General features: G+C 40.0%; 1 protein-coding gene across 1 annotated transcript in view; it reads left to right on the top strand.

The window, feature by feature from the left end:
• LOC105676823 (interleukin-1 receptor accessory protein-like 1-B) overlaps window positions 1-20,019 on the top strand; it is a 155,690-nt gene extending 135,671 nt beyond the window's left edge. The window contains exons 4-7 of the mRNA XM_012375013.2: window positions 1,829-1,962; window positions 2,912-3,076; window positions 7,781-7,918; window positions 14,347-20,019. Of these exons, the coding sequence (XP_012230436.2) occupies window positions 1,829-1,962; window positions 2,912-3,076; window positions 7,781-7,918; window positions 14,347-14,807 (898 nt within the window). The 3' untranslated portion in view covers window positions 14,808-20,019. The remainder of the gene's footprint in view (window positions 1-1,828; window positions 1,963-2,911; window positions 3,077-7,780; window positions 7,919-14,346) is intronic.
• The last annotated feature ends 329 nt before the right edge of the window (window positions 20,020-20,348 follow it).

Genomic DNA, 20,348 nt, shown 5'->3' with positions numbered 1-20,348 from the left:
TAACATTTTCAGCTTTGAGCGTAGCGAGAGTTATGTAATTTCTGGAAATAAAATTGGTCCAATATTTTGCCGGAAAATAATACGAAATGTAATAGAGTTTACAAAATAACATTTAAATGTTACTCAAAATGTTGGAAATTTAAAGGTTAAAAGATTAAAAGTTAAATTTATGTCTGTCAGCTGTATATCTCGGATGTTATTTTTTTTTTGGCATGATGCAATTCATTTATCTCGCTTTTAATGCGAGTCTTTGTAAATGCAGAATTGGAATTCATACTGCGAGCAGTTTCTGCAGCGTCATATCCGATTTCAAAACCAGAGCAATGTTACACGATTTTCCCAACTTTGTGTAATTCCGCAAATTCACTGTAACGCGAAAAAATCGCAAACGAGCGGAAACTGAAGAGTATACTTCTATGAAGTCGCTTGTCGACATGATATTGTAACGTGTATAATATCTGAGTAAGTATATTTATGTGTATATTACAAAATACGCGTTCAAAAATCATTTAATCTCACAGCATCAATTTTTGGAAGCATCAATTTTTGTACTAATATCAATAATCAAGCATAATTCAAAGCTATTGCAAAGCTACGTATATTTTATTTATATTTCTCGATTTCTATTTGAATACGATCATTACAAGATCAACTAATTTACGCAAATAACTATTTAAAAAGGAAAAAGAGAAGACTTTTGATGTAAAATGCTTAGGATATTTATTTTATGAAAACGTAATTTAAAAGTAAAATTTTTAAACTTGCTATTTCCTAGCGATTTGTTATTTCCTCGCAGCAATCCAGCATTGCAAAATTATGTGACAATTACGCAATGACTCTAATTAATTTTCCATCGTTTTAAGTGGAACATGTTCCGTCGCGCTTTAATCGCGCACAATGCCGTATTTCTCTCTCCCTTTCTCCCCCTCTGTCTCTCTTTCTCCCCCTGCTCATACCTCGAAATGCCGAATTTATTTGTTTGCGTTCGCATTTCCACGAGCGCGCGCGCTTTTGTTGCGCCGCGAGCAGGGCGGAGAGAAACGGAGGGCCGAATGAATGAAATTATGCGCGGCGCGGAATTAATTGCGCGGGTAAGTCGCCGTGCGGGAGAACCGCTCGTAATTAAATTAGCGCGGCGAAATGTTCCGTGCGTTAAATGATTGTGTAACGGGATGCGGCCGGAACTCGCTCCGTCGCGGCTCGCCGCACTGGGAATGCCGAATAAAACGCGGATTTTCCGTTGTTTTTTTCCCCCCTCTTTTCGTTTGCAGTCGACAGCCGCCGAAAAAACGAGCAGCGCGACGCAAAACACACGTACGCGCGCTTCAATGCACTCTAGATTGCAAAACGCGCTGCGAAAAGTGCAATAATGCCGTGCTTTTTCGCGTTGCAACGCAGTGTGTAACGAAAGTTTTAAAACTCTAGAAAATAGAGAATCGACGATAATTCCAACTGTGTCGCATGTCCGCAAAAGTTTTTTGTTCGAGTCTGTCCATTTTTTTTTTTATTGAATGTTGTTTGACAGGTCGTTGAAAGATTCATAGATCTTTAGATCATTATTCTTGAAAATGTGGAAATGATTTTCTGTTATTTCAAATTTGCTTTGTCGTGACATTTTTTTATTTCATTATTAAATGATAATCAAATTCTGATAATCAAATTTTATAATAAATTTGAAAAAATAACTAAAAATTTAATAATATTCAGACACAAAAATTTTAATTTTAATTTTCTAACAACTTTAAAAAAATTTTGTGTCTTTTTTAGAAATAGTTTGAATATTTAAAAAAAAAAAAGTTATGACACAAGCGTGCATTTTTGTTTGCAGGGAGAGCGATCAGATAATCGGCTCCTATTTGGAGATCCAGGATGTCACTCTCGAGGATTACGGCGAATATAAATGCGAAGTCAGCAACGGCATCGACAAGGAGATCACTTTACCCGCTCACGTGTACCGACAAGGTCAGTTTAAAAAGATCTTCGAAATTTTTCAACTCTTCTTTCTGCTAACGCGAATATAACACGGACTCATCGCGACATATAAAGTTACAATTTACGAGAGATGATAAAATAAAAAAAGGAATGCTGAATCAACTTTCTCGATTTTATGTTTGTATATTATGTTTCGATATATTATGTTTATCTATTATCGAATATTAATTTGGCTCTTTCTACTAAATATATTGTTTGTTAATATTCTTTTTAATTTAATTTATATTGAATAATCATTACGTTGAATAACCATAAATCTCTATTTGAATGAAACTTGGAACACGACGCATAAAATAATCTCTCTTGTTATTTACAGTTGTTTACTGTTATTGTTAGTTACGGCTGAAAGGGTAAAATGCATTCATTCAATTTCGTTGCGTTACGAGTATATGCGCATCGAATTCATTTTACATAATAATCGCCGGAAATGTCCAGAAAATATACCGCACGCCGACGATTTACTTTATCGATTTTAATTATTGGTGCGATAAATTAGTTTCGAACAAATTGGTACAATGCGCTGTACAACCGTGAAATCTCACTTTTAAATTAAACTCAACTTCAAAATTTAATTTTTCACCATTTAGCAGCCTGGATGTTTACATTGTAACACCTCATTGTTAACCTTCGATATTATCCGCAATGCAATTTTAAAAATGCAATAATTCTTTATGAAATATTCTATTTCTGTATTTTGAACGATTCATTTTTATAAGGATTTGCGTAATTTGTATTTTAAGAAAAGGTAGAAAAAATTCAAGTGCAAGAAAGTTAGAAATTTTCGCACTTAATCGCAGCAGCGTGATGTTGCTTTTTAATTTGAGAAACACGTTTGTTTTATTACTGTCTGTTATTACATTTATTGTGTCTGTTACTTAGAGTCTTCTCTACAAAGTTTGAGGTTGTTTTCTCTTTGCAGAACCGCAGTTTATGCTGAGCCTTCCGAACGGATCCTGGCGGAAATCGCTTCTGCTGGCGGTCCTCGTCATCCTGCTGCTGCTATCAGCTGGCGCCTTTTACGCACGCTGTTGGCTGCCACTTGCATTACTCTGCAGGGACAAGTTCGCCCGTCTCGAGGAAAACGGTGAGTGCATAAATCGCAAAGTAACTTCCTCGCGCGATCTCGCCGGCCACTCAGGAATTGCATCCCGAGATCCTCGAACCGTGAAAATCCCGGAATTCTCGAGGCAAATTCAGGATTTTGAAGACTTACACGCGGTAAAATCCCTTTTTACACTTTTCCCCGACAATTTAAAGACCCCGGGAAAGCCACGGACCATCGGGCGTTCAATTTTCCAGGATGTAAAATATAATTTTGCGAAGAAAGAAGGATTTGCGCGACACCCGAAATTCTGGAATACCGGAAATCCTGCCGAGGGGGAGCGGCGCCGGGGAGAAATTTAATTTTCCGCCCTTCCAAACTTCCCCGATCTGCAGATCCCGAAACGCCCGGAATCTCATTGTCTAAAGACGTGAATACGGCGCGACGTAAAGTCCAAAGTCGCGCGGATCGCGCCGGGATCCCGCCCTAATCCCGGCAGACTAAGGAAATCCCGACGGGCCGAAGGTCCCCCCCCCCCCCTCGTCTTCGTTATCCCGCTCGGCGTCTTTTTTTCGCGGCGACAAATTCGCCGGGACGCCGGCGGTAATTATCAGTGGCGCTTTTTCGCCCACTTAATTGCGACTCTTAATTACCGCGAGAAGTACCGCGAGACTCCGGCGTGGAAATTAAAGCGGCTGTTTCTTGATCCTTTTTCTTACCATCTCGCCGATTGTCGTCTTAATCCTTCCGGCTTTCTCCCTCCCGTCGTTTCCGCGTCCGCTCGATTTGTTTAAATAATGCTGATAGTGGGGATGAGTCCCGTGGGAATCGTTTCCCGGACGTTTGCGTTTTAAGATCCTTCGGGATCTTGCTTTCCTCCTTTTTAGCCGCCCCGCCGGGCGTCTCGTGTATTGCAAATTGAAAGGGATGAATTTTTTACGGGATTGCTTATCTTGAAAAGAACATGAGACTCGGGAGGTTAATTTTATGAGTGATAAAGTGCAGCAGCTTTTGCTTTACGACTACAAGATTGCAGCGCGTTATATGCTTCACGATTGGGAATAAGAATTAATAAATTTATAATAATCTATCTGGAAAAAAAATGAGAGGAGATTAGAAATTTTGCTAAAATTTTAATCTTAGCTAATCTTATCATAATTTTAGAATCCTAGAATTTTTAATTCCTAGAAAATTAAAAGATTTGATTTCTTCTAATTTTTTAAGAGTCGACAAAATTTTACAAAAGGCGAATTAAACAAAATCTCGATATAAATAAGCATTTTTCAATAAAAATTAGTCCAATTTTCTATAATTCTAACTTTCAAGATTTTAAAAAGGAAACAGACTTCTAAAGAATTCTAACTTCTTCAGAAGTAAAATTTTACGGAGAACTTTGGCAACGAAGAATCGTAAAAAATTACAAAAAAATGCAGTTTCTCGCGCGTAAAAAAAATTCAGTTCTTTCGAAAGTGGAATTCCGCCGAAAATTTAATCCTTCTAAAAGCAGGGAAGAAAAGAGGGAGAAAAGGTGGAAAATTTGCGCAGGCACAGAAGATGGCACAATGTCGTTTTATCTAAGACCATGTTCTGGGGGAGGAGCTTGCGTAAATAGGAACCTCGATTTAGTCGGGGCTTAATGAGCTGCGTCTGTCTTTTTTTCTTCTTCATTCTTTCCTCTTTCTTTTGCTCACCGCCGATCGCACTTTAATTCTTCCCGCTCTCGCGCAATTTACTTAAGTAACGCTAATTCCGCCAGGGGCAGGAACTTTCAAAGGATTTTACGGGGACCCCTTTTTCTCTTTCTCTCTCTCTCTCGATGCCGCCGTTTCCCGGGTGCTTCAATATTTCAGACGCGCTGTAATATGAACGGTAAAACGACGCGACTCATTACATCGGGCTTCTCTTTCTCTTTTTCCCTTTGCATATTACGTTTAACAATTAAAGTGGGATTATTGCCAACATTTAACCGCGCCTTGCGATTCAACGTGATAGAATGAGGTAGAAAAGGCTTAGTCCCTATTATTTCAGGTTGAAAGAGCGCATTTACGAAATTACATAGATTATGTGCAGAAGGAATCCGTAAAACATGTCATTTTTCGTACCCCTGCAATAAAAATCTTTCTTAAATTTGTGGGGAATTTTTTCCACAAACTTTTATAATTTTTTTTGGCTACTTTCAGAAGAATTAATGTTTTTAAGTCCGTACCTTTATTATAATTTCTCGTACAAAAGTCCTGAAATCTTTTCTCTAGAATTTTCTTCAGCTTCTAGAATAACCCCAAATAAATTTCGAGGAACATAAATATTTGAACCGCTATTATACAGAAGGCGTCCCAAAGGCATCAGAAAGACATTTCAAATGTTTTGATCCAATATTTGAAATTTAGTATTATTTTCAGAGCAAAATAATCTCCACATGTGAAATCTCACATATTGTTCTAAATGTAAATTTATAATCTCTGGTGGAAAATTCCAAAATCTTTTCTCGAGAGAACTTTCGTTTTCTATCTCCCGAATAAGTTTCAGAAAACAAATATTCGAAAGTCATTATACAGAAGGCGGCACAAAGGCATCAGAGAGACGTCCCAAATCATCGAGGCGTTATTTCTGCGCCTCCTGCTCCGCGTCCCGGCGAAGGGGAGCGTTGAATTGCAGCATCACGTCGCGTCGGGCCCAATTACGCGGGGCCGCAATTTGCGGCATTAGCCATGCAACGAGATATCATTAGCCGGGCGGCTGCTTCGCGGTCGACCGGCAGAAATGATACCGTCACGTCGCGCCGGCGATCTCGCCGACGTGACGGAGAAAACGGACCTCGCCGAGAGCGGACGCTAATGGCGAAGGAGCAAGCGGGCGCGCGTTCGGAGAGAGACGTCCCTCCGTCTCCGCTGCGTTCCGGGAATCCGCCGGTAATCGTCGTAATTTTCTCCCGCCGCTGCCCGCCGTACGATGCGGCGAGATGTCGTGGGACGGACGTTCGTCGTGAGAAATCGAGCATGACAGTGCCGATCGGTTTCCATCGTTTGCTCGACTTTCGCGAGCGGAATGACAGACTTTCGGCCCTTCGGCTCTCTCAATTCATTAAGGTCAAGTCAGTTAAACTTGAGTCTATAATCGGTCCGCTAAAATAGCCAGATTCGGGACGAGATCCCTTTGTTGCACATTCCAGCCATGCATAATAAATGGAAACATAGGAAATACGTCATTTTAATCATTGTAGATATTTCCATTACGATAGATATTATTAGATTACATTAAATTTGCAGAAAATTTCATTCTTTAGATAGTCTGCTTTGTATTTATAACGTATAATTATATTTGTTCAGCAATAAATGACGCCTTTAAATTAAATAATTTAATATTATTAATAAGTTAATAGGTAATTAAATATTGAATAATTTTAATATGCGCGCTCGCTAATTTTCTAAGTAAACAATGTAAATGCAAATTTCTCCGATATTAACGTTACAATTCAATCTCATTTGAATATCAAGCGACTTATCGATAGCAATATTTTGCGATTATTTAAATCGGGATGTGATCGGAAAATAATCGAGATGAGAGAGTTTATTCCTCTCACTTTTTCACCAAGTATTTTCGACGCATCGGGCTCTTCGTAAACGTACGATCCGATAAACACATCGGGATTGTGATAAAAACGAAAAAGCACACCGTAACCGATTTCCTTTAAACGCGCGTCATATAAGCACGGTTATTACAACGCACATTATTTATCTCTATGGGACGTTTTACGCGCATAATGGCGTGCCGGTGATAACGATTTAATCTATTCCTCGAGTGAACGGTTACGCGCAGCTCTGACTACTAGGCGGCGAATAAATTCCAAGTAAACGGAAGCGATAATGCGCGAATTATTACACTCGCCACCCTTCCGTCCCTTCCGCAGCCGCCGCCGCCGCCGCCGCGTAACGCTTGTTCCACTTAAACTCTCTCTCGGATCGAATGAGCTCGCAGACAGGCGCCAAATTTCTGCTTTATATTCATATTCATATATTCATGAGAGGAGAATCTTCGGCGGCTTGCACGTGGAATGCGCAATGCTGCCGACGCATCCGTTAGCACGCCAAAGAGTCATCTAATTTTAAGTTAATTCGTCTGAAAATCGACCTGTTAATTTACTCAATAATGTTTTGCTGATTGTGAAAAATCCAAAGGTCGATCAAAGACATTTGATCGATTTGAGCGGGTGTCGTGTATTTTATACATAAAATCCTTCGAAAGCCTCTTAAAATTATTTCAATGGCCGCATGGTTTCGTAATGGATAGTTTTGTAATAATTTTGCAAAAACTTAAGTAGCAGTAAGACGATTACGATAAATTTAAGTCGAGTACTTAAATTAAGATCTCATTGAAAATTGTTGAAAAAAACAATTTACTATTGCGATGTAAAGTTATTAAAAATACTTAAATAAAAAAAAAAACAACAAAAAAAGGCTGTTCAAAACTTTCACTTGTCAATTAATAACTTCTTACTTGTATTTCAATTTTTAACGTCTTTTACGCCTCAACAATCGCGCTTCTGGTTCACAGCCTCTTTCTGTTATTTTGTTTTTGTTCTTCAAGATTTATACGTTGCACGATTAAGTGAAAAAATATCTCACAAAAATTCGCTTATGTATATTCAAGGCTCGAATACTTTCTAAACACGTTTCGAGCCTGCTCGTCGACGAACTGCGCCAAAAGAAGAGACACGTAATCACGCTCCCGCATAATTATGCATTGCAGACGGGAAGGAATGCGACGCGCTGGTGTGCTACCACGAGAAGGACTCGAGCCTGGTGATCGGTATCGTGATACCCACGCTGGAATCCAGGCATCGATACAAATGCACGGCGCTGGAGCTGTCCCATCTGAATCACAATTGTAAGTACACGCCCTCACGCTAATTAAGCCGGCGACTCCCTCCCGGATAATTACGTAGTCGCGGTATAACCGGGTTATAACCGGCTTCAATATCGTTTTAAGCAATAACGACCTTTCCACGAATCTTTCCTTTAATGAAGATTTCCCCCACTTTCGCCACTTTCCATATAACGCGTGTGAATTGTAGAGATGCTAATTAATTTCAGTTAATTCGATAATACGATTAAAGACTTTAAATGGTTCTTACGAAAATTATGCAGAATTTGTACAGTAATTTAATTTACGAAACAAGCGTTTATTGATAATTTCGTTGAATAACTTGTTGAAGAGTGATATATTAAAAGAGAATATTATAAAAAATATTAAGAGAAATATTAATATTCGTATATTCTGGACATCGCGACGCTACCGCATTGATATTGCTATTTATAAAAAATATTAAATTATGACTCGATTTCTTTAAATGATTCTTATGAGAATTCCGTGCAGAATTTACAGTAATTTAAATCTCAAGAGGAACATTTTGATAATTATTTCGGTATTTATTAAGGAAGAATATTAAATTTTTATTTGTACCGCAATGCGACCGCATTACTTGTGATATTGCTATTAAAAGATATTATGATATTTACGAATGTTATTTAAATACGTAAATTATGATTTGACTCTCAAAAATTGGCAATAATTTTCAATTGATATTTTTTAATTTCAAAACATTTAATCCCTTTAAAATATTTTATCTCTTTTAAGAAGTTGTTTTATCAGCTTATTTCTTTAGTCGCGGCGAGATACTTTAGTAGTAATATTATGAGTTATGAGCGGTATAGAATTATGTAAGTGAGCTGGGAGATGAAAAAGTGAGGAAAAGAGAACGAATATGAGAAAGGGTTGAAATGAGAGTGCGAGAATGACCGCTAGCTGCAAACCGCGCGATGAGTCTACTCGCGCGGACCTCTCAATTTTGTTTTATTAAGTAGAATTTTTTTCAAACATTGTGCAAATTACTTTTATCGCAACATATTTCCGTCGCAAAAGTCTTCCAAGACGCTGGATGCGTTCAATTCGCGACACCCAGTACGTAACAATTCAGTAGCAACGACACAGAGATCCTTATCCGTGTTCCGCGGGGGGGGGGGGGGGGGAACGAGGCATTCTCCTTTTAAAAACAAAGGAGAAAGGAGGAAAAAGGAGGGGGAGGAGAAGGAGAAACTGTGCGCGCTCTCAATAGGCTCTCCCTATGGGGTTTGCTTTGCGGTGCATCCCGCGGCGATGCAGCCCGCATGCGGCACCATGCAAATACAAACGCCGTAGGCAAGTGGGATGGGAAGCGGGGGGGGGGGGGGTTTAGAAGGGGTCGGAGGGTAAATATTCAACGGCGGCGAATGTGGGCCACGAATTGCTGCGGGACCGCACGACGATGAACGGCGACGACAAACGGCGCGCGCGGGTCGATAAGTAATTTTACGGGGCGCAGCTTATGAATTAGGGCTGAATAAAAGCCGCGTTATCGCACGGGCAACGAATTCGCGCTTTCGAATCGAATTAGCTTTCGCGGAAAGTGCGGAAAATCGATCGCGCGATGGTTTTGCCGGGTCGAGAGTCGGGATTAGTGAGCGCGTAATGAGCGCGCCCGCGTCTCGCGCCGCAATGGTTTAATTAAGAGTGGTGCGAATGCAAATTAGGTCGGAAGATCAAACGCCGTGTACACAAGGGGGATGGATATATGCATGAGGGTTGAGAATTGAATTTATTATTCGTGCATTTATGGAATCAGGTTGAAATAAATTAAGACCATCGAATCGGAATACAAAGGCAACTTTAAATAGAAATTTTGAACCGAGTATTAAATTTGCACGAGTTAGTACTTTATTAGCAAGTTAAAGATTTTCAAATTTAGTCAGCTAAATTTAAGGATTTTAGAGATTGATGTGTTAATGTTTGATATGTTCATTCATTTTTTTTTTTCAAAAGCACACATATACTTTTTTTCTGTCACTTTAACACTAATTCTGTTAGATTCGAAGGTCGCGAAATTTTACAATATCTCGAATCTGCTTCTTGCGGGTTTTAAAACTACGGAACCGCGAAGATACTTAACAATGTAGATTCCTGAACAACGAATGCAATAAAGCGAATCCTAGAAGCAGAAAATTAGGCAATAAAATTTATTCAACTTTGAAACATTTAAATAAATTGATTAATTCTGTTATTTTAATAACAACTTTGTTAGATCGCGAAATTCCTGCAAAATGTGTCGGATCTATTTCTTACAATTTTCTGAAAATGTGGAATCACAAAATATCTAATATGTGTAATATAGATCTCTAAAGGAAGACACTTGATCAAATTTTGCGTACCAGCAGAAAGCTAACCGATAATATAATCAATTAAAGTGAAAAACATCTATAAATGTATCAACTTCATTTTTTTTTTAGTATGTACTTTGTTAGATTTAAAAGTAATTCGCGAAACTAATTAATAATATCCCGAATCTTCTTAAGGACAGGAAATTGATCGACAGACGGTGTAATTGATTGAATTCAAAACCATCTATACACTTATGAATTCCGCTATTTTAAAACCAACTCTGTTAAATTCAAAGGTGAGTCGCGAAATTTTATAATGTCCCGAATCTACTTTTTGCAATTTTCTAAAATTACGAAACCGATGGAGACAATGTAGATCCCTAAATAACGGAGCACTCAACGGTATCAAGTTTTGCATAGAAGCAGGAAATTGACCGACAGTATAATTGATTGAATTCAAAAACTTTCATGCACTTATTAATTCCGCTATTTTAAAACCAGCTCTGTTAAATTCGAAAATAAGTCGCGAGACAATATAATGTCCCGAATCTATTTCTTGCAATTTTCTAAAATTACGGAACCGCAAAAGACACCTAACAATGTAGATCTCTAAGCCACGGGGGCACTCAATTGGATGAAATTTCGCGTAGAAGCAGGAAACCAGCCGACAAACACAAAATAACCGGTCGGCCTGCCTTTGTTCCGCCGTTGCCAATCCAATTGTAGCACCAAAACCACCGCGCTGGTAACAATGTGGGGCAATTTTTTTCGCCGCTCACGCGATGGCACGGCCGTTTTGCCGGTTGCAGACGGGCATTTGTCGGGGCAATTTATTTCAGCGCAGAGAAGATTTGCAACCCGACGGGCGTCACGGAAGGACCCGGTCGTGGGATTGTTATCCTGGACAAGGACACGGGTGGCGGCCCTCCGCGGGTGGGCGCGGAACATAACCGGAAGTAATGAGAGGAGGAGAAGAAAACCCTTCGGCGGATCGTGGGAATTACGGCAACTTGGCGACTCGGCAAATTGAATTAGAAAGTTCGCCGCGCTTTCTCGGCCGTGGAGTGTCTCGTTTGTCTCTGCGGCGGCCGTGGTATCGAATTAGGTGCACGGAGACCCCACGTGTACCACGAGTGCGCCATTTTCGGGCCGCGAAGTTGCTGAAGGATACTGCCAGGACGACTGCGACGTCGGAGAAGGAGATGCATCGCGAAAAATATTCGGGAATTTCTTTAAATTAACATAATTAATTCAGACAGTGATAAAAATAGTGCGAGACAAAGTGAATCAGAATAATTATTAGTAGCAGTGGGGAATTTAGCATAGTATTTAGAATTGCATTGGAGGGGAAAGATTAATCTCATATTGTGTTGATTCCAAAATTGGAAATGATAAATATAATGATTAGCGTGAATTGGGATAGTTCTTGAACTTAGCAGCCCGACGAATTTATTAATATTGAAGTATGACAAAATTGTTGATCATAAGAAAAAAACCAATTAAAATAATTAGTAGTAGTGCAGTAGAAATATAATATATCTTGCATTGAGGGAGAAAATAAATCCAGATCGTATTACATTCATCGCATTGATTTCAGAATGATAAAATTAGAAACAATATAAAAATTATGCGAATGATTGAAATAGTTGTCCATTCTTGGATTTTATGGATTAATCTCGAAGTGACACAAAATTGTCAGTCGTAAAAATGAGCAAGTTAATAAATTATAAACAGATCTGAATCGCGAATTCCAGATCCTCCAAAGCGAGCTTTACACTCGAAGAACTGTCGAAAATTGCGTCGCGGAGCATTGCCGCAGGTCCGAAACTCGCCTTGCAATTTGCAGAAATGATCATTAACATTCTAATTACTTGGCTCATTATATCATCGAAGCGTGGAACGCACCGCATGTGTTGCATCGCGCACTGCAAATCTAGACAACACTATGCGATTCCCAGATTATGCACTTTGCTCTCGGACAACATTAACGGGCCAATTACAGCCGTCCGATTAGCCGGTACGCTATCTTACCATTCCAAGCTGATTACGCCGAGTGCGGAGTGCATTTTATCGTCCTCCACTAAAGTGCACGATCGGACGGCGTACATACAGCCGGCCAAATGCGTAGATCTCGGAGATCACGCGCGCGCATGTGTGTCTGCTGTTCGTCTGTGCAGCTTGCACACCGTATACTCGGCCGTGTACTCGGCCGTGTACTCGGCGCGCTAATTACGGTATCCCGATTACACAGCTTATGAGTTTACATCCTGCCTGTGCGCGTGATGGCTGCCGTTGCCGTCGAGGTCGCTTCGGGGTCCGTGCGCGCGCGAGCGAAAGGGACTCAAACACGTGAACTTCGCAACCGCCGCCGGTCCGGCCGCACCGCCGACGTTTGATAGTCAATGAACAAAGTTCGCTATCATCAAAGCGTGGGGATTTCGCGTGCGTCCGCAGGAGAGTCATAATTCTCCTCCGGGCCGGGCCGGAAGTTCCACCTGCGAGTGACGATGATGAGCCAATCGAGTCTTTCGGTCTCCCCGATCTCATCTGCGGTTCGATTAATCCTAACACTCGTACGCGCGCGCCGAGCTGCCTCGTCGATTCGGAAATTTGAATTTTGATGAAATTCGGAATGCGTGTATTCGCTCTCGAACGGGGCTCGAGTTGAATAAGTTTTCGGCAATTTGATAATTTCGCCCCAACTGAGAGCGCAGATTTTTACCAAGCCGCGGGCAATTGGTTCCTTGCTTTAATTAAAATCCTGATTTGCACGTTGGCGATGCTATCTCTCGGTTTCATCCATTAGAAATGATATTTTTTAATACATCGGATTCGTGCTTTAAAAATTAAGAACGATTATTAGAAAGTGAACACTTTTCATCCGCAATCGTGGAACTGATTTTCCTCGACGGAGGCATCGATAGAAAAGATTTATAGAGAGATTGTCATAGTTTTAAATACCTCTGCGTATTTAGCGTAAGAGCCGACACCTTCATTCCAATTTTACAAGTCAGCGATTTTGCAATTTTTTCTAATTAAGTTACTTTAACCTTCTCATTATTTTAATCATCTAATTATTTGAGCTGTCCACGTCGATGGAACTAGCGTCATTGGAAGCGGCACTTTTCTCCGCGCTTTCTCACTTAAATACCGATTTTAATCAAACTCCGTGCATTTTCAAGCAGCACACAGAGACACTGCGGATCACTGTTTCATTCGGAGTTAACGAAGTTTCCCCCGGGGAAACAACGGAGCGTAACGCCGGCATCTATTCGGTCGATCAGTTTTTGCTGAGCTCGCGGGCGCTTGCTTGCTTGCATGAAGGCTGAATATATACACGGTGGCGCGCGGTAACTCATACATTACGCGGCGAGCTGGCGCGGTTTTATTGCTCGTACACCACTGCCGGTTTGCTTTCACTTTATCGCCCGTGAAATTCAACCGTGTGCCGCCACGCCGTGGCAGGACAATATTTTCCAACGGAAAAGAGTGCGTTTGTACACGTGCAAAATTCAGCGCACTATCGGAGTGTCGAGTCCGTAATCGGACTCGCGAACGTTTCACGGAAAAGCATCGTGACCGATATTTTGAATGAAAACCGAAACCTCTGCATTACTGTGCACGCCGATAATTATAATAACGTGTATTCTTTTATGAACGCTGAATTTTTTAAAAGCATCCCATTATCGAGAAATAATTCACCAATTTTTTAATTTAAAAACTCGAAAAATCCAGCGCAAAAAATTCTACTTTAAGATTTTTATTTATTTATAGAATAAATTTTTATTTATAGAATAAATTTCTGAAAATATTCTTCCTCTCCTTTCGTTTCGTAACAATTTTCGTAGTTTGTATTCACAAATATTCCAATTTAAATATTAATAAAGATCCTTTCTCAAGATTCGATTAAAAAAAGATGCAAAGTGTCTCATTACTGAAATAATTGCTGAATTTTTTAATTCGAAAAATTCCAATACTTATGATTTTGCCATTTAGAAAAAATTTCCGAGAAAATTATCCCTCTCTCTCTTGAAAGTATTTTTCTTCGCATGCTTGAAGCTTCAAAGATTCTTTCTCCAAAAAAAATGCTCTACTTAAATAGGATCGTTCTTCGTGTTGCAGGGAGCCTGGAGATCGGCCCGCACGCCGCCACGGCCCGACGAGTCATCGTCGTGCTTAGTCCGGCTTCCTTGGGCAACATTTGGACGGACGCAAGTGTGTGCACGGTGCTGAAGCAGCTGTCGTCGTTGTCCACGCGGACGATCGTCGTCGCGCTGAAGGGGTTGCCCAGCACGACGGCGACGATTGCGAAGCGCCGGGACACCGGCGATATCTGCCTCGATCGGTTGACGATCCTGCGTTGGCAAGAAGGCTGCGGCAGCGATAGCGGTGGCGGCGGTGACGGAACTGCGGCCGGTAGCGGTGGTCGGAAATTCTGGTACAAACTTAGACTGGCGATGCCGGCGATACGACCGGTCGCGTCCGAGAGCGGCTGCCAGTCGGTCGCCATGATAGTGCAGGCAAACGGCAAGTGCGGACAGCAGAAGGCTCGCTCGCGCGAGAGCCTGGAGGTCCTCGTTTAAGGCGAGACTTGGTCCTCGCATTCGTCCCCGAACTGAGAATCCTGCGAGATCCTGCCACTCTTGATTTCCGCGAGCCGATTTTCGATCCTGACACGAGTCCTTAACACGCGACGAGGTCTCGAGGTCCTTGTTTCATCAGCTGCGTCCGCTCGTCCTGATTCGAAGATCCCACGAGGAAGATTCGTTATCCATGATTCTTGATGTTCGATGGACTGCGAGGCGACCTCGATTTCGGCAATCAAATTTTGCACGAGAAAACCTCGAAGCTCCTCGTCCTAGGACCTCTTCGTCCCGACTCAAGAATCCCGCGAGAAAGATTCTTCGTCCGCGTTGGTGATTTTGGTGAAAAAATCGCGAGGCGATGTCAGTTTTGGCGATTCGAATTTCGTGCGAAAATCTCGGGTCTTCATTCAGAAATTTTATCCTTTACTTCTGACTATAAAATTCTACAAAAGCAAAATAAACTCTTGTCTTTGATACAGATTTTCGGGAAAATTTCCAATTCAGGATTTCGGACGTACCTAATTTGAATCGCGCATCAAGATTGTGAAAATGCCGCTTTGCGGTTTTGCTGCTTTCAGAAGCGAATTCCGAGATTGAAATTCACAATAAATCTTTCTTCGCCTTGGCGAATTATCGCGCGAGATACACCGCGAAGAAAAGACATATCGTGACGCTGTCACGGTGCAACCGACTTTCTTGCGAGTCACATCGTGATTGGAAAGCAAATTCGATTTTGTATCGCGATGTCGCTACGTAAAAAGAGAACTGCGAGTACCATTGAGAAAAATCAAACCGTTGCGACCTTAAAATCCATCGAATTTTACAATCTAAAATTTTTAGATCTTTTATCTTTAGATCTCGCAGTTTTTGGGTAAGAATAATCGATTTTCTCGCCTGTTACATAAATAAATAACTGAAGAAACAAAAGAATCAAATTTTAAATTCAATTAGCGAAAAGATGAAAATTTTTCGAAGATATACGCGATCTTTCGTTCCATCGTTTTCGCCGCGCCGGAAAACTTGCTCGACTATTTTCAGAACACCCTGTAACTCGGAGACACAGAGTGCAATTACGTAAAGGAGAACGCCTAAAGGCCATAGGAGGGATCTATGCACCTTCGCAAGGTGCGACTGTTCTCGGCTGCATCAACGTGGCAGTGCGAATCGGCGACGCGAAGCGTGAATTTGCATTCGCGATGAGTTCGTGGTTTCCGATGGAAACGTTAAAAATGTAGAGACCTCTGTACATCTTTTATCGTCGCACGAGCGATGAATTTTTGATAAGATATTAAAATTCGAAAAAAATATCCTCGTGACAAGAATGATATAGAAATGGAAGAGCGAACGGGATAATGACGGATCTAGAAAGTGAGTTTATTTCAATACACATTAATTGTTCCTATATTTTTTCGAAAATGTAATATAATCGTGTGGTATTAATTTGATCTAAACAACGAAAGTGTGGATTTTAAGAATATCAAACGACATATGGATTGGTGAGATGTATTTCGTGACAGTCGGAGATTCCTCAGTTTTTGAATTCTATGATTTTTACATTCTCGAATTTTCCGATTCGGAAGTCTTCAGACTTTAAATCTTCAGTTTTTTCGAATTTTTACTTCTTTGAATTGTCTTAGAATTCTTAGAATCTTTTCTTGATATTTATAATTAATTGCAATAATAGTAATAAATTTTTTTATTCTATTTTCTTTCCCTTCGTTCGTTCTCATTTTCACGCTTTACCTCGCAAGTTTCTTATATTAAACAAGAACACGTCATTATGCGGCATAACGCGAGAAAGATCGTCTATTTCTGTAATATAGAGTGTCTCAAGGGAAGATCCGACAATTTAGGAATTAAAAAGCACAAATATCTTTTAATATCCAGAAATCTAAAAATTTTACAATGTAATAATTTTTACTGTGATTGACTTTAGTTTCACGAATTTTTGAATCGTAAAAAGATAAAGTTCCAGGTGTGCGTATAACGCAATTGTATGAAAAACTAGATTATAACTCTCAAAAATTGTCGCACGATTTCGCCCGAAAAGCGAATTTGCTTTCCGCTATCGACAATTCGTTTCGATTTAATCCTAGCATTCCGACTGTTCGAAAGATGAGAAGAGTAAAAAGATGGAAATGTGTTAGTCTTCCTTCTCGCGAGCAAGTGATGAAAACTTTGTTATCTATGTTTCGTTACTGGCGTCTGATCATGTTTTTTGTATGTGCTCATCACTGCTTCTTTTTGTATATATTGAAAATTGGTATTTATTTAGCTAGCCGCATTATTATTTATGAGTAACTTTTACGTAAATTTTAGTTCAACCCTTTAACCAGCGAAATCCTTTCAGGTTTTTCTTTCGTGAAAATTGCAGATCGGGAGTTTCGAAAATCCAAGAATTTTAATTTTACGTAATATTTTAAATGTAAATATTTGAATTTAGGTACAAATATTTAAATATATAAATTTACACATACATATCACTCAGATAAAATGTGAAGTCTATTTATGTGTATTTATTTAGTTAATTACATTAATAATTAACTGGTTAAAGGGTTAGCCAACGAATTGTGCTTCGACGCGTATCATTTTTTTTTTTTTTTTTAAATCTGGTTTATTGAAAGCGATAATCTCGGCAATTTTGCGTTATCGCCCGATATAATCCAGACTAATCAGACGGCTTGATGCGTTAATATATAAGTGTTTTATACTGTTTTATATATATATATATATATATCTATATACACATATATGTAAACATACACACGGAGTGTCCCATTGAATTCAGAATATTTCTGGTGCTCCTTGGACGCACAATCGGTATCAGTAATCGTTATCGCTGAAATCGTTATCGCATATTCGTCTCCCGGGAGAGTAAGAGTGAGGAGTAAGTCACGGATTCCGGAATCCGTCATGAGTCGCTAGTTCCTCAAATTCCTTGTCTTTCTACATTATTGAGTATTTTGGATTTTCGAAATTCTCTAAATTTGCGCGCCAAATTGCAAGCCGAGAATATCCTTCAAAATATAATTGTAGGTTTAAATAATTATTTATTTCCGAAGTTTTCTCTCAACTTAACTTGCTTTACGTTTAAATTGCAAGTCAAGAATATCCTTCAAAATAACTGATAATTCAAAGTAAGTTTAAGTTTATTTATTTTCGAAATTCCTTTTAAATTTAAGTTGCATGAAAATTTGTAGAATTTCGCTGCTTAAATTGGCAATCAGGAATGTCCTTCAAGATAATTATAAGTTTAAGTATTTATTTTCGAAATTCTTCAAATGTGATTTGCGTGCGTTGTTCGCGAACGTTTTTTGAATCGCGAACGTCCTGCGAAATTATAAGTTTAAGTATTAATTTTAGATCTATCGCGGAAGCGTAAGTATTTAAGTATCTCCACCCGTAAACCGTCACGACTGCAAATTTGAATATTCTCGATGAGAAGATCGATGCCCTAATTAGCGGAACGATTCCACTTGTCAATCGTATTTGCGATTCCGGATCTCCCGAGTGTCAGTTCCAATTATGGCAATCACGATTACAATTGCCCGAGCGTTAATTTGTACTGTCAGTGATTGTCGGAGAGTTGAATTGAATCAGACAGTAAATTTCCGGACGTGTATTCTCGCGTAGGCGAGCGGCGGCGGCGGCAACAATGAAGATTTAAAAAAAAATATATATACGGATAAGCGTTGTATCTGTAATTATAATCTGTAACCGTGATCGTAATCGTAACTCGTTAGCCGATCGAAATGGTAGACGGGGAGCGGGAGGGGGGAGGGGGAGGAGGAGTAGGGGGGGGGGCGAGTTTAAGTTTTAACGTCGATAGCGATTTATTCTCTTTACTGTCAGTATTACGACACACTAGTGTTACTCGTCTCGCCGGGATGCCAGCAAGGATACATTTGCAAAGCATAATCGCGGAGCCGAGTAAAGCAGAGCGTAGATGTAGAACTGTAACTCCCGAACGGCCTGTTTTTCGAAAATCGGACCCATACGGTCGATCCCGAGAAGGACAAAGAGCAGGGATCATCCCCGCGAATACAGGGTGTTTCCGTGATAAGAAGAAAAAAAACGCAATCATTCCGGAAGCGAAAGCTCCTCTGAAGGACCACGAAAACGTCATCGCTGAAACTCAAGTCGCGCTCATTTGCAAAGATAGTTCGAGAGGAAACGTTTTAGAGATAAGCAAACGCGATTTAGAATTTCCATTTAAATCTGCCATAAAAATTTTCACGCCTTGATAAATATGTACTCGCGTTTCTCGCACTGTGAAATGAAATTTCACGACGTGTTCAAGATACCGCGAACGCTTTCCCAATTTTTCTCGCATCGAATAATACAATAAGATTTCATAAATACAACAATAAGATTTCGCGAATCCAGCGAGCAAACGGGTTCCTTTCGAAAATGAGCCGTTCACCTTGTCTTTTTCTTCTTTCTTAATTTTCTTTTTTCCCTCCGTCTCGTCGCTGCGTTGTTCCTCGCAGTCGACAGAGGCGGAAAGCTAGCGAATTATTTACTTGATTAATTAACCTTTGTATTTCGACAATAAAGTCTTTCTAGCGGTCTATATAGGAATAGCGCGGTGTTCGCCTGGCGTTCTTCTCTTTTTACAGATAGCTTAACCGAGCGATACCAGACGCGATAATAGATAAGTTGGGATATAATGTGTATAATTCTAGGTAAATGTTTATCTGCCGTGCGTCTGATTGATGATTGATCGACCGATCGACTGCGTGGATGGGTGCGAGCCGATAAGAGAAAGCCATTTCGCACACGTGCGAGGCGTTCCAACTGTTTATAGCGTCGCGCATAATTAAGGATAATTCTTTGTATATGCTGTGTATTTAGGTCCTATCTAGGGTGAGCGAATAGTTCCGTAAGCGATTTTTAACGACTGTACGATTGTAATCCGCGATAGTTCGTTGAGCTGAGTCTGTCTTTTTTTTTCTTTTTTTTTTTCTTCATTCGACCCGGCGAGCCGTGCGCCCTCGTCGCGATCCTTCGCGAGACGATTAATTTTAATCTTTTGTGAAGATTAAATAATTCCCGCGACGACTCGTCGCGTACAATCTTATTTATTGATTCTGCTTTGATTTACTCACGCTGGTGTGATTCTTTCGATACATTTAGCCTATACTTTCCAGGTATAAATAGATTCATGTATATTTTGATATAAGTAATAAAGCATCAAATGTCCCACAGAGTTGCGTGTACTTACAAAACCTAATGAAAAAGTGTGTCGCAATTTCTCATCGCACTTCATCCCTGGACTTATCGGATTTCCGACGGTAGCTTTAATATTTATTGTTTAATTTTATTCCTTTCTGATAACTCTCTCTCTCTTCTGCAATTTTTGCAAGTGAAAGCTAGAAGCAGTCGAAAGTAATGTAATGTAAGTTAGCGCATCTCCTCTTGTAAAGAAAAAGAAAAAAAAAAAAAAAAAACGATAGAATTTACAAATAGTGTTTTATATCGACGATAGAATGTGTCGATTTCAGTTTAATCGCCGCGCGCGCACGCGTAACTTGTGTA

This window comes from Linepithema humile, chromosome 8, assembly GCF_040581485.1.
Source record: "Linepithema humile isolate Giens D197 chromosome 8, Lhum_UNIL_v1.0, whole genome shotgun sequence".
Classification (NCBI taxonomy): Eukaryota; Metazoa; Arthropoda; class Insecta; order Hymenoptera; family Formicidae; genus Linepithema; species Linepithema humile.
The sequence above is the reverse complement of the archived record's forward strand: the minus strand, read 5'-3'. Positions and strand labels throughout refer to the sequence as shown.